Here is a 14,496-nt window from a genome sequence, read left to right as displayed (position 1 = left end):
GCTCGTCTAGCTGCCCATCGGCAGTGTACGTGCAATCCTACTGTGAATCGAGAAGCTCAGAGGTTTCACTTTGAAAATCGTTTTACAAATAGCCTACTCACACAGACCTCCCCCCCCCCACACACACACACATGCACACACACCTTCAATGTACAGAGAAAAATCCGACCAGAACTTGGAGTCGTAGAGTGTAAATAGCTTTCACAGTACAGATATCTGATGATAGACACACACACACACACACACACACACACACACACACACACATACTGTACAAAAGCGAGTGACTGCTGAGGCTCAGGACCTAATGCTGCTGGTCTCACACACATGGCGCTGATGAAGCATCTGGAGGGTTAGGGCAGGCTGCTCCTTTATCTGACCCCCTAGTCTGCTCTCATCAGGCCTGTAAAGCTCACCCAAACATCTGCTCTGATATGCTTCTCCTTAACACACGCACGCACGCACGCACGCACGCACGCACGCACGCACACACGCACACACACTGACGAACCCCCTCATTCCAGCTGCTGTTTTGCAGCTGTGTGTGTGTGTGTGTGTGTGTGTGTGTGTGTGTGTGTGTGTCTGATTTAGCAGCGTAGGTGAGGGGGAGATGATGAAAGGTGAGGTAATGCTGTTGTCGTGACAAACACACACGTTGATTATATTTGAGTGAACGTGAGCGAAGCTCGGAAACGGGAGATGGCCGTGGCATCAGCTGTGCTGCTGTCGGTAACTGTGTCAATCTACTCAACATGAATGGACAAATAGATCGAGGACATGCACACATCAGTGATGACACAAACACACTACACAGTGCACACACACTGCACAAATCACTGACATTCATACTACCTTCCCATCCGTTCTCTTAAATATTCACAAAATACAAAACACACAGCAGCAGGTGACAACACACACACACACCAGACACACACACACACACACACACACACACACAGCCATACTACAATTCCTCTACCATTGTTTCAAATGATCACAAAATACGAAGCACCTTAAACAGCTGTAAAACACACACTGGACACACGACTTTAACTGAAATGACAAGACAAATGACGTGACGAGACTGTCGCACACAATCAACACACATCTTTCCCTGACCTTTCTCTCAAACACTTCAGCACCAAACACACACAGAACACACAAACACACACACTTGCACAATACTCACACCTCTTCCCTACCTTTCTTTTTGCTGAGGATGCATGTTTACTGCTCAGACGTGGCTCCTTTTCTGTGTGTAGAGAGAAGTCAAGAGAGTAGCCAGTGAAAGCGATATTACATCAGAACTCTCTCACACACACACACACACACACACACACACACACACACACACACAAACACATCTGAACTTTCCTGAGTACATACATACAGCTATAAATAGACACACAGCTCATAGTTGGATGAAGATTCTTTACATCCAGCTGTACACATACGGATAACACATCTGTTTTGAACAGGTCAGGGAAAGCTAGGGCTTACTGTACCTGACATACCAGGATGGAACCAATCAGATTGAATTACATCATACAAATGATTTATATAGTACTGATAACAAGAGAGTGCTCTTTTTCATCTGCCTTTTCTTCTGTACGTGTGTGTGTGTGTGTGTGTGTGTGTGTGTGTGTGGGTGTGTGTGTGTGTGTGTGTGTGTGTGTGTGTGTGTGTATGTGTCACCCCTGACAGCATCTATGAAAGAAAGTAGCCAGACATACGCAAACTTGTGTATTTGTGTGTGGCACAGCATCAGAATCTGTACTATCAAAGCACTGGTCTTCTCTCTTCAGTGCAATGCTGTCCTGTTGCCTTTACAAACTCTGCAGAACTGGTTTCACTCTTGGATACCGGCCTCAACAGCTACTTAGGCTTTCGGGCAAAAAAACACCACTGGGCTCACAACAGAACCATTATGCTGGACTGCATTGGTGCTTTCTCTAAGTAGGCATAGGTATGGCTACTATAAGATATCAGGCTTTGCTTTACAAATCATTCCCAGGTCACTAGGCCTACTATCTAAGATGCTGATAAACGCATCGTGCAAATCCCACATTCATTACCTCATTACACACTAGGCAGAGGCAATGATCCATGATAATGACGCCTGATAGTTCTCTCATCGGACTACAGAATTTACTCCGCCTCTGTGGACCATTTGCTTCGTTATTATTTCTCATCATCGTGTATGCAACACAACGTCCTGACAATTGGGATTGACAGGCCTGTCTAATGCTCATGTTCATTGTTGCTTCTGGGGGGGCTGTAACGCCTTAATTTATAAAAAAAAAACTGCCCTGAACAGTCTTAAGTAGACGGGCTGCCATAAACATCTGCGCAACATATTTTGTTAATAAGCTCATGCTTGCAGGATATAAGCCGCTATAGGCCTAAATATGTGGGTCGCTGAGGGGAAGTTACATTTGTTGTCACTTCACTATGCGCCACAGTAGGGCACAGTACTGGGTCCAGAGTAATCTGTTCATGGCACATTCAGGCACATCTGAGTCCAGTGGGTTCAGGGGCTCACCCAGTGAAATGATACTGAATTCACACCCAAACAAACATTTCTGACTAAGAAATGATCGCAATAAACGTACAATAGCTTCCGGCTGCTCTCAAAACATTCTAACTCAGAAGTTGGAGAATGCTGATATCGCGGAAACTACGCTAGTTAGCCCGTTGCTTAAACAAGTCAAATGTGTTTCCCAAACTATGGCTGTGCGGGACAAAACAATGTTACCCTCCGAGCGTCAACAGTCATGAGACCAAAATAATTCTCTGGCACTCATTCATTGAGAACTTTTTACTCCTCCTCTAGTGAGCGGTTTGAGGTAACAACTTGGCATGGCAAGACTCTGCTATTACTCACCCCATTCTCCTCTAAGGACTTTCGATGTCAGTCTGGTCACTCCGAGATACCAGATGTCTTTACTGTTAGAGTTTAGTGTATTCCTCTGCGTGTGACCCCCCCGGTTTTCCTTCTTTTTTGTAGGTCCAAACAAACATCCGAAAATCCAAAACGTATCCTTTGTTCAGAGGATTTGCAAACAGAAACGCTACATAGATCCTCAATATAATTTTACTTCCGTCCATGCATCTCCAAGGAAAACACAACAGGGCGCAATAAAATGAAGTTATCGCCTAGACTTTGTTGTTTCGCTGTTGTAGATCCTTCATTGCAACAATAGCTCTCTCTCCCCCTCTCTTTTGTCCGTAATGTTCAGAGCGTCCCGTTTTTCTCTGTCATATTCCAGCCAGTTAGCCACAGTCCACTAACCACAGAGCCGTCTGGCGCACAGAGAAGCGCCGCCACAAGGAGCCGACTCCTGTCAGGGAAGAGACAGGAAAGCTGTATCCGTGCCCGGACCTTTTTCTCTTGTGAGGAAATCCTTTGTCAGGAGTACTTTGGCTCCAAGTCCTGCCAACACTGCTCATTGGTATCCCGTTCGCAATTCCTCGCTGGATTAAAATTCAAAAACTCCCTCATGAACGACATCTGCTGGTTACAATGTTTACAGTAACTTTACATGGAGATCAACTGCTATCCTCAGTGCTTGCTTGAACTGGTAGGCCTAATAGTAAACGTTTAAAAGCCTGTTCCACATACCAAAAACTAAATGAAATATGAATTTATTTGAGATATATATATATACAGTATATATATATCAAGTCTGAATAATACTCGTGAGGGGTAACCTATGAGATCTGTTTTTGTGTCACACTGGGAAAGGTGTTTCTGCAGTTATGGCAACATGAGGCCCGGTTACAATAGGTCATCTTACAATAGGTCATGGAAGCCACCACAGCAGCCTATAATTTATTTATTTTCTGCTGATGAGGGCCTCATTGAGTTTCTCTGGCTGATCTTGTGGAGTAAGAACACCAAGTTCCTGGGTTCAGTATCCAGGACGCACACATGCTAATACAAATGTGCATCTGTGCAATACTGTAAGTCACTTTCAGTAAAAGTGTCTGCTTAAAAGTAAATGTAAAAATGTCTTTATTTCAGGTTTTACAGAGATGAATGAGAAGGACAGGAGCCCCATCCGGCCCCAGACTGGCCCTTATCCCTGAAGAAGAGCGTCCACCATGTCAGCTATCTTTTGTGTTTGTCTTACCAAACAGAAGCGTAATCCTGCAGAAGAGAGAGAAACATTTGTGCGATAAGAGAGTAAAGCAGGGAGCATTCATGTTGGGGCCAGAGGAGATCAATCAGCCATGGCCCCAACATACCAGGATGGAACCAATCAGATTGAATTAGCCTACATCATACATATGATTTCTATAGAACTGATAACAAGAGAGTGCTCTTTTTCTCCTGTACATCATCTGCCTTTTCTCCTGTCCTGTGTGTGTGTGTGTGTGTGTGTGTGTGTGTGTGTGTGTGTGTGTGTGTGTGTGTGTGTGTGTGTGTGTGTGTGAGTGTGTGAGATATATAATTTATTTCTGTCCTCCCAGGCTCATTAGTATGTGCTGGAGACTGCGCTCGTTTGGTTATGAGACTGAACTCAAAGTTTTCCTCTCTAGCGAATTCCTCCACAGGCTGTTTGACCCTTATCTCTATGTGCATACAAGTCTGTGTGAGGATGAGAGCTTCTCAACCACAGCATGGAAACATATGGAAGAACTTCATTGAGGGATGAAAAGAAGATGCAAGCACACACACACACACACACACACACAAACACAAACACAAACACAAACACACACACACACACACACACACACACACACACACACACACACACACACACACACACGCACACACACTCTAAGCCTTCATCTCAGAGAAATTATTTGAGGCTTAAAAAACATCCTGACCTTCTGAAGCGGTTTGGGGATCTAATTTCAGCAGAGCTTGGTTTCACACGGCTGCCGTGACAAAATGGACGCTGTGATGGCTGAAGTGAAGGAGCTAAACTCTCAACAGCACTAATGTCCTCACACATGAAGAAATAAACACAGTATGTGAGCATGTACCTGGTCCTGGTCATAGAATAAGGGTTAGACAAACCGCTCCACCACAACTGAGTAACAGCAGGATCCCTTTCTCCCTCCCTCCCTCCCTATCCAACTACCGCCCTCTTTTCCTCCCTCCCTTCCTCCCTCCCTCCCTAAGTGACAGAGAAAAGTACAGGAAACATCCTAAGAAGACAATGGGGCCTGTATGACCAAGTGTTATGAACTGGCTCGTGAGGATTGGAGACAGACCACACACTTTACAAAAATAGGGCTTTATTTTATTAAAAAAAAGGGGATACAATAGTAAATGCAAAACACCACAAACCCATAGTACACACCAGCTTCAAAAAACGCATGGTGAGAATTCAAGCCCCCCTCCTGAAGGCCAGCAGCACGGCTTTTATCCACACCTCCTCAGGTTTGGACAATCAAGCTTATTATGCCTATTAACCACCCAAAGGCTGTTTCACTACCACTGCAAAGCCAGTGGGGTGTTGAGGGGCGTAAGACAAAGACAAGAGACACAGAGTCTACACTGTAGACTACAATCGGAAATTGGACACATGTGTCCGCACTGATGACAAAGCCAGCGGGTGTGTAGAGGGGCGTAAGACCAGGAGACACGTCAAAGCTGGGTCATAACTCATCCACATGTGGTCTCTGTTCCCCTTATATAGGCCCTGCAGTGCAACCTCATGAATCTGTTACTGCACAGACTACCTGTACTATCAGACTACCATCCTGTACATATCATCTGTACTAATCATCTACACTCAACTGGCAGAGCTGAATAATGTTGTCATTCATTATCACTGTCAGCTAAAACTATCGTCTAGAAGGAGGGCCATGTGCAAGTAAATAAATGCATCAATCTACTTGCACATCTAGTAAAATCTAGTATATGGGCTCTGTAAAGCGCCTTGAAACAATTGTATTGTTTTGGTGCTATGTAAATATAATCAAATTGAATACATAGAAAAGAAAATTGTGGTTTAAGTAGTTCTTTAACTAACATTTAAACTGCATTAGTGCTGAGAGTTATACTGCTTGCTTCCACTATAAGCACCATTATGATATGGTGCTGAAAGGTAAAGAGCAGAGTAGGTGGTGGAAGAATTATTCATGTCCTTGATTTGGGTAAAAGTACCAATACACCTATGTAAGAAAACTCCATTACAAGTGCTTAACTTGCACTTACGGCTTTTAACATTCCTGCACTTTTTCTTTTCTATTTAATTTAAAACATTTTTATTTCTTATGTAAAGTAGTATTTATTTATATTGTTACACCAGGGTTCTAATACTCACAGCTTTACTGTTCTCTCACTTGTACGTCGCTTTGGACAAAAGCGTCTGCTAATGACTAAATGTAAATGTAAAAGTCCTGCATTAATGTTTTTATCCTTTTTTGTGCTGATTCTGTTTTTTTTTTTTTTACCAATGTTTTGTATTTTTAAAGCTTGTTATATCATCCATTGTGTAAAATCTTCATCTTAAAAGTGAGTGGTAACTAAAGCTGTCACATAAATGTAGTGGCGTAGAAAGTAGCCTACACAAATTCCCTCTGAAATGTAGTGGAGTGTAGGTATAAAGTAGAAAAAATGGAAATACTCAAATAATGTACAAATACCACAACATTTTACCTAAGCACAGTACTTAATGTTAATTTTACTTAGTGGCTTTACACCACTGAGCAGAACACGGCAGAATGTTCCTATCTATAAGGCTCATATTCCTAGCACTACTGCCTGTATACACAAGGGGGCGCTCCAACATACTCTGTCATTTTTCAGTGTGAATTTGAAACTGAGCGCCAATTTTTTTCCCCGATTGGTGCCTAGAGGCTTTACTTCTCCAGTCTTCACGTAGCATCTAACCTGTTTGTCACACTGGCTGGAAAAAGCTGTGAAATGTGTGCGAGACAGAAATAATTTGATAAATGGCATTTTGTATTAAACAAATACGGAGAGTAGCTAAGCCTCACACTACCATCAGTACCTGGTAAGCAACAGTTACAGTTAGTCATTTGTGCCTTGTTCTCTGTCACGTTGTTTACACAACCCCGTTTGTGCAATATGGGGAATTCCTCTATTACGGACTGTACACTACGGCAGTTAGAGGATCACTCATCACTCTTTCCCCCTCTCTTCCTCTGACGCCATTGTAAACTTACATAGTTCTTCATTTTGGAAAGTCTAGGTAGAACTTACTTCAATGTGCACTTCAGTGGCACTGATGATTCATTTCAGTAGAAGCACAGTCTGATTATATGTAAGAGATACACTATTTTCCGCAAGTTTGTTGTCCAGGTTGGGCACCAGACAGATGTGTGAGACACTGGTTCACATAGCTCAAGTGTCAAAACCCAAATATCTTGACTGAATCTCTCTTTTCTTTTCCTATCAGAGTTATCTTAATAAACAAACAGGAAAATACAGTCCGTTATGCCACTGATCTTTCACAACCTGCAGCCTGTAACACACAGAAAAGGGAAGCAGTGTCACCAATAGCATCCCTTTTCTACTCATCCATCGTGTGTCGGTCGCTCACTGCTGAAGGACGTCTCGCTGTCAAGAGATCTACAGGAATGGAACCTGAATATATCACAACGCTGTCCATGGTGAGATTTAGACATCTATGATATCAGAAACATGGACCTCCAATCTGGCCATGCTTAGATATCCTGGGTTTATGCTTTATGCATAATATAAAATATTATGCTTTACCCAATCCAGGAGTTTCTTTTAGTGTGCCTTCAAGCACTGTCCTGTGTCTCTATGGGAAGTGATTTCTGTGGAACAATTAGTTTAAAAGGCTCAAAGTAACTTAAATTCTTGAATTCACTTTTCAGTTGTCAGTCAACTTATTATGATGTTTTGTTCTTGTAAAGTATTACGCTTATGGTGTAATTCTTCCTGTTCACCGATCCCAGAACATGGGAACAACCCCCACACACAACTCCACAGACCCTGGTTCACCCTGGATCCTGGTGGTGGGGCTGTCAGTAGCGGTGCCTCTGAGTCTCCTTGCCCTTACCGCTGTGGTAGTAGCCGTAGTCTGGATCCGCGGTCGGTCCTCAGGCCGGTTTGGGTCCATGGAACCGAGGATCAACACGCCAAAAACCGTTCAGGACGACTACCCTCCTGTGTCTTACCCCACCGACTCAGCCCATACGGAGGCCGTCTACGAGAACTATCAGACAGGAGCGTTTTCTCCTCACGCAGCGTCACAAGCTCCTGTCACCGCCAGCGGAGGTCAAAGGTCAGTTCTGGGGTCACGCCTGAGGGTCTTTAGCACAATTCAACATCTCACCATGTACAGTAGCTTTATGACAGCAGTCATTGCCCAGACTCAGGATGTAGCAACTCTTTAACCTGTGAACAACCTGCAGAATCCACCAAATGAACAGACGTCGTGTTGTTGATATATTTTTCTGATAATGGCGCTAAGCTTGTTTTTGCACTTTAGAAATAAAAGTGAATTAACAAAATATACATTTTCTCATAATGAGTAACTCTGCTAACTTATGGCTCCATTCATCTATATAAACGTCACAACATGTTTCCTTTTAAGCTCTTGTCGTACATCTATCCTAATTCCTACACTCGGATGAACACCAAGAAAAAGAAATAAACCCTGATATAAAAACCCTGCTATTTTTTCAAAAGAGGAAATAAAACACAGCCAAGTTTATTGTGTAAACATTGCATGAAATCGGACTGAAATATTTTGAAATTGTTCCAAAAAGCACTTCAGTTCCGTCAAACAGAATTGAAGCTTTGCTTAATTATTTCTCTTAATCATGCACTTTGACCGCTAAATTATATTCTGCCTTAAAAAACATGTGTTGTTCTAATCCCTATAATCTCCCTTTCCTCATATGCAGTATGGATGTATTTATGGACAAGTTTGTTGGGCACTTCTTTGCCTAAAGACCCGCATTATACAAAGCTTGGTGTCCAGTGCCGTGGTGAAGTTATGTGTCATTGTTATTTTTTCCTTCTTTCAGATATGACATTCACGGTCGCCACTCAACCAGGATGGTGGACCCAGGAGACACTGGAGTTTACGCCAACCTCCCGTCCACCTTCCCACCCAGAACCTAACAAGGCCCAACCCCTGAGCACGCTGTCTCCACGCTGCGTCTTCTCTCTGCTCTGCTGGTCCCCCACCAGATCAGGACTCGATTAGGACTAGATCACGTCCAGATAAGAGACGGGTCAGGACCTGATTGGGACCAAATTAGGACCAGACCGGGGTCGGATCACGTTCCAAGTTAGCTGCATTCTGGGCAGCTTCAGTAAAGTACTGCAGGCTGCACACCCTCTTCAGCTGGTTTGTCTCTGCAGTTATCTCAAACTGCCATCTTCAGACTGGCACGCTCCATAACGCCATCTTCAGACTGGCACGCTACATAACGCCATCTTCAGACTGGCACGCTCTATAACGCCATCTTCAGACTGGCACGCTCCATAACGCCATCTTCAGACTGGCACGCTACATAACGCCATCTTCAGACTGGCACGCTCCATAACGCCATCTTCAGACTGGCACGCTCCATAACGCCATCTTCAGACTGGCACGCTCTATAACGCCATCTTCAGACTGGCACGCTCCATAACGCCATCTTCAGACTGGCACGCTACATAACGCCATCTTCAGACTGGCACGCTACATAACGCCATCTTCAGACTGGCACGCTACATAACGCCATCTTCAGACTGGCACGCTACATAACGCCATCTTCAGACTGGCACGCTACATAACGCCATCTTCAGACTGGCACGCTCCATAACGCCATCTTCAGACTGGCACGCTCCATAACGCCATCTTCAGACTGGCACGCTCCATAACGCCATCTTCAGACTGGCACGCTCCATAACGCCATCTTCAGACTGGCACGCTCCATAACGCCATCTTCAGACTGGCACGCTCCATAACGCCATCTTCAGACTGGCACGCTCCATAACGCCATCTTCAGACTGGCACGCTACATAACGCCATCTTCAGACTGGCACGCTCCATAACGCCATCTTCAGACTGGCACGCTACATAACGCCATCTTCAGACTGGCACGCTACATAATGGCTTAAAAATGCTTTGTGTCATTATTTGGAGCAGTGGTGGAAACGTCCTGACTAGAAATGCATAGCAGATGATTTAATATTTTTGAAGTATTTGGATATATTTTATTATTACTATGGACAGGTGACGTCTCTCAAAGGGCGAAAAAAAATACATAATGTTTACATAATGTGTATGTGTCTAAGTGCTGTCAATCACAGTTAATTGCTTTTTCTTCATCTTAGGACTGAAGCTTCTAATAATGGATATTTAAATGAATGTAGAATCAAAACAAATAAAGTATATTAATTCAAATACTATTGTTTGACAACCTCTTTTTAACTCTGAACACAGACTCTCTCTTATGAGCTACAGATGTCCAATAACACCACCAAGGCCATCAAAACTGACAAGCAGCTTAAAAGGCATGATTGTTGCATGTGTAATAGCACGTCATGTGTGAAAGACTTTTGAAACAGGGCTCCAGATGAAGAGAAGAAAGACTTTAGGGGAGGGAGATAATAACTAAAGTAGTAAGAGCAGTCCTCTGGGTTAGTTTTAAGCTGAAGTGCTCAATAAACTTGCTAGCTTTTGAATTCAACTAAGCCCCGTGTCAAGTGTACGTTGGATGCCCCCAGATATTTTCACCATTACATATGCACTAACAGAAATAACTTGTTTTTTTATTAACAAGTTACATATTTCAAATCAATCGCAAAATGAATGCGTTAATTTTGACAGCACTGATATGTGTATAGTTTCTAGTAGTTAATTTGTTTCAGTTTTGCTTCTTGTGTAAATGTGAACTGTGTATTAGGAGACGAAGCATGTATTACATCCAGTATTGATGATGTCACAAACAGCACAATGAATACCTACACCTCATGGTAGGACTTTACACAGACATGTTATGTGTTTTTGAAAATGCACTGATTTGGCACTGTCTCTGAACAAGCCCCTAACCCAATTTTGAAGGTTGTGGAGGTGAAATCTGACGGAAAAGAAAGGCAGCATTTCATGTGTGGGGACACCAGGTTGGTTTGGGTGGGTGCATGACATTCCCAGTCTGTAGGATGTTACTGCCTTTTCTTTGAACCTGTACTATATGTGGAGGGTATGTGTAGTGTGCAGTTCAGTGCAATAATCATTTCTCCAGATTAGGCATCACTTTAATGTCTTCGAATTCCACCTCAGTGGAATAAACTGTATCGGGAGGCTATCATCCACATATGCATGTCCAAATCCTTTTTTATTTAGAACGTTGGTTCCAAAACACATAAAGACAACTAAAATAAAATAAAATCACCTCACAGAGGCAGTATGAGCTATCTATAATGTTAAAGATATACTTTCTCAGTTCAGAAGGGAAGGTCTCTGGATGTCCTGGTTGGAGTTCCGTATCTTTCCCAGCCCACTCTAGAACACTCTAGAACAGTTCTAAACCTGCTCTGGCGCAGATAGACGTCACATCAGAACTAGATGTGTTCTAGAGCAAGCTGCTATCTTTAATTTGCCTTTGTGCATGTGCTGCATGTGTAAACCACAATTTATGTGTGTGTGGGTGTGTGTGTTTGTGTGTGATCGATTTCAGTTTCAATACCAGGAGGACGTCTGAGGACGTATACAAGCCAATTGTCACAATATCTTTTATTCAGAATAAAGACAATAACATGTAGGTAAATCTAACAATGAACCCGGGTTGTCTGGGGGGTTTGTTTGCTAATAGCTAAACTGCAAAATGCCAAAACTGCAAAATGTTCAGTGAAATCAACCACACTGAAACCTCAAGCCGTGTAGGTGATGACGCTTGTTAACCAGTAGCCTCACAGACCCGCCTGATAGTTTCCGGCCAATGATGAGTGCATCTTCGACACTATGAAGCTCGTTCAGTGAACACCTCAGTCTGATGACATCATTGAGGGATAACACGCTCTGCGTACAGTCCCCACAGCTGTGCTTCTCCGGCTCTCCAGGCCAGATCAGGGTTCATCAGGTTAGAACATCTCATTGGGGGGGCACTGGCGCAACCAGTAGCCCCGACCACATACAGACTTGATGCCAGGGAGGACACAGGCTCGATTCCACCCTGATGTCAGTTCTCCTGTCCGCTCCCCTTTTTTCTCCCTCTCATTTCCTGTCCCACTCTTCACTATAAACTATCGATTAAAGTCCAAAAAGCCCAAAAATAACCCACCCCCCAAAAATAGAACATTTCATTGAACTAGTTTATTGTTCCGAGAGTTCCCATGTTCTCACATGACTAGTAGCTTCTGCAGGTAAGAATGCCCGGGTGGTCTGCTGAGGTCTACAGATAGTTATTTAGTTGTTACATGACTCGTAGGTTTGGTTGTTGTCACATGACTCGTAGGTTCAGGTCGAAGAACAGCCCGTTCTTGTAGACGGGCGATGTGACATCGCGCTTGTTTTCTCCCAATGTTCGCTCCATCGTTTCCGTGACCACGGGGATCCCGAGTGTCTGCCGCTTGTAGTCGGGGTTCAAAGTGACGTCACACTCATTTGTCACATTCATGACATCATCCTGCTTTTCCTCGTTCGCCTCCTCCTCTTCCTCCTCCTCCTCCTCACTCTCGCTCACCACCTGCTCCTCCCGCAGCAGCGTGCGCCCCTCCTCTTCTTCCTCCTCCTCCTCTGGGGTGAAGCGCAGAGTTTCGGTGGTCTTCCGCATGTGCTCCAGGGTGACCACATACACTTCCTCCTTGGGTGGGTGCACTTCCTGCAGAAGGGAGTTAAACCACACAGACAGAAAGTGTGACCTGAAGATGACATAAGGGGAAGTGTGTCAAAGTTAAATGACATGGATCAGTCTGAGGTGTCTGAAGGAGCAGATGCTTGAGAGCGGAGCAAAGCATGATTGGAGTTGCAGAGTCATCGGAACCTCAACGGCTCTTAAGCCACAACGCCTCCTCATGACATCATGCTCATGCTCTGTGCTGCTGCTACATGCACAGTGTGTGTGTGTGTGTGTGTGTGTGTGTGTGTATGTGTATGCATTTGTGCTTGCTTGTGTGCGCATGTGTGTGTGCGCATGTGTGTGTGTGTGTTTGTGTGTGCGTGCGTCTATGTGTGTGTGTGTGTGTGTACGTATGTGTGTGTGCGTGCGCATGTGTGGGTGTGTGTGTGTGTGCATGCGCATGTGTGCATGTGTGCGAGTGTGTGAATGTGTGTCTGCGTGTGGGTTGCTTCTGCTACAGCTTACTGTAATGTAAGCACTGGAGTTTTTAGACAGCAGGGGATTTCCTTCAGCCATGCTGACAGTTGAGCATTTACATTTATAGGGCTCTGGGCTCACTGTCCTCCTCCATCCAGTTACCTTTATAGGGCTCTGGGCTCACTGTCCTCCTCCACCCAAAACACCAACATCCTTGACCTCTGGAGTCCACCAGGGGGCGATCTTGGGGCCTTTATTATTATTCAACCTTTATATGCCCTTTATATGATTTCTTGAATCTCTGTTTAGTATGAACTGTGCTAAACCTATATATTTAATCTTGCCTTCCCTCGCCTTATGAGGTGGCCTCAGCTCATGGTGAATCAAATCATCAATAGCTTAATATAGCCTAAAATAGCCTAAATCTTCATCCAGAACCCTGGATGTGGTAGACCATGTTCCATAAACCTGTTACGTACCCACCACATTACTAAACATAATAATAAACATACTCATTACAGATTGATAACCATATTATGATACCAGTTATGGTTGAAGTGTTACTAAACTGGTCCATACTTATCACTCCGAAAGCAGAGCCTGATAGGTATGAACATTTTATCAGATAGCTGGTGCTCTGTGTTAGCTAGGTTTTGAGTAAATCACACACTGCAGGGTGTTTTACTTTCCTGGACCGTTTGTATCCTGAGAAACTATGGTGTGTGTGTGTGTGTTTGTGTGTGTGTTCTGTGTTAGCTGGGTTCTGAGTAAATCACACACTGAAGGGTGTTTAACTTTCCTGGACCATAGCTATATCTCAAACTGGACACTTGACGAAGTATACTGCAACACAGTGCACTGCAATACAGTGCACTTACATCTGTAGTGCATTCTGTGGCTGATTAGTGTTGTCTTTTATTGAACACTGGACATTTTAAACAAAGATGGTGGACCAAACTCCGCTGAGGGCCGTGTTTTGGCATTTTCTCGCTTAGATTTTTAAAAGTTACAGAGAAATCGACATTGTTCTATCAGATAACACAGTTCTTGTAACAAGTAATAATGGTTGAAGTGATTTGTGAGGCGTCAGTCAGCCAACTTTCCTAACTGAAAAGCTGCCGATGGCTCCTCCTCTTCCGCTACGTAGCCAAGATGGCGCCCGTTTAGGGCGAGTAGTGTCTATCGTTTTACACTGTATTTTTGGACCGTTTTCAGTGCGCAATCCGGGTACTTTCAGTGCCCTGCAATCTGCTGATTCTGTCAGTGTGAACGCCCTAAGCACTGAAA

The 14,496-nt window shown here is 43.9% G+C and overlaps 1 protein-coding gene across 1 annotated transcript in view; it reads right to left on the bottom strand.

Moving 5' to 3' along the window:
• Positions 1-1,253, bottom strand: part of homer3b (homer scaffold protein 3b) — a 56,835-nt gene extending 55,582 nt beyond the window's left edge. Inside the window, exon 1 of the mRNA XM_080833234.1 lies at positions 1,203-1,253. Within this exon, the coding sequence (XP_080689360.1) occupies positions 1,203-1,225 (23 nt within the window). The 5' untranslated portion in view covers positions 1,226-1,253. The remainder of the gene's footprint in view (positions 1-1,202) is intronic.
• Positions 1,254-14,496: the final 13,243 nt, after the last annotated feature.

This window comes from Sprattus sprattus, assembly GCF_963457725.1.
Source record: "Sprattus sprattus genome assembly, chromosome: 2".
Taxonomy (NCBI): domain Eukaryota; kingdom Metazoa; phylum Chordata; class Actinopteri; order Clupeiformes; family Clupeidae; genus Sprattus; species Sprattus sprattus.
This window is presented reverse-complemented; position numbering and strand designations above follow the sequence as displayed.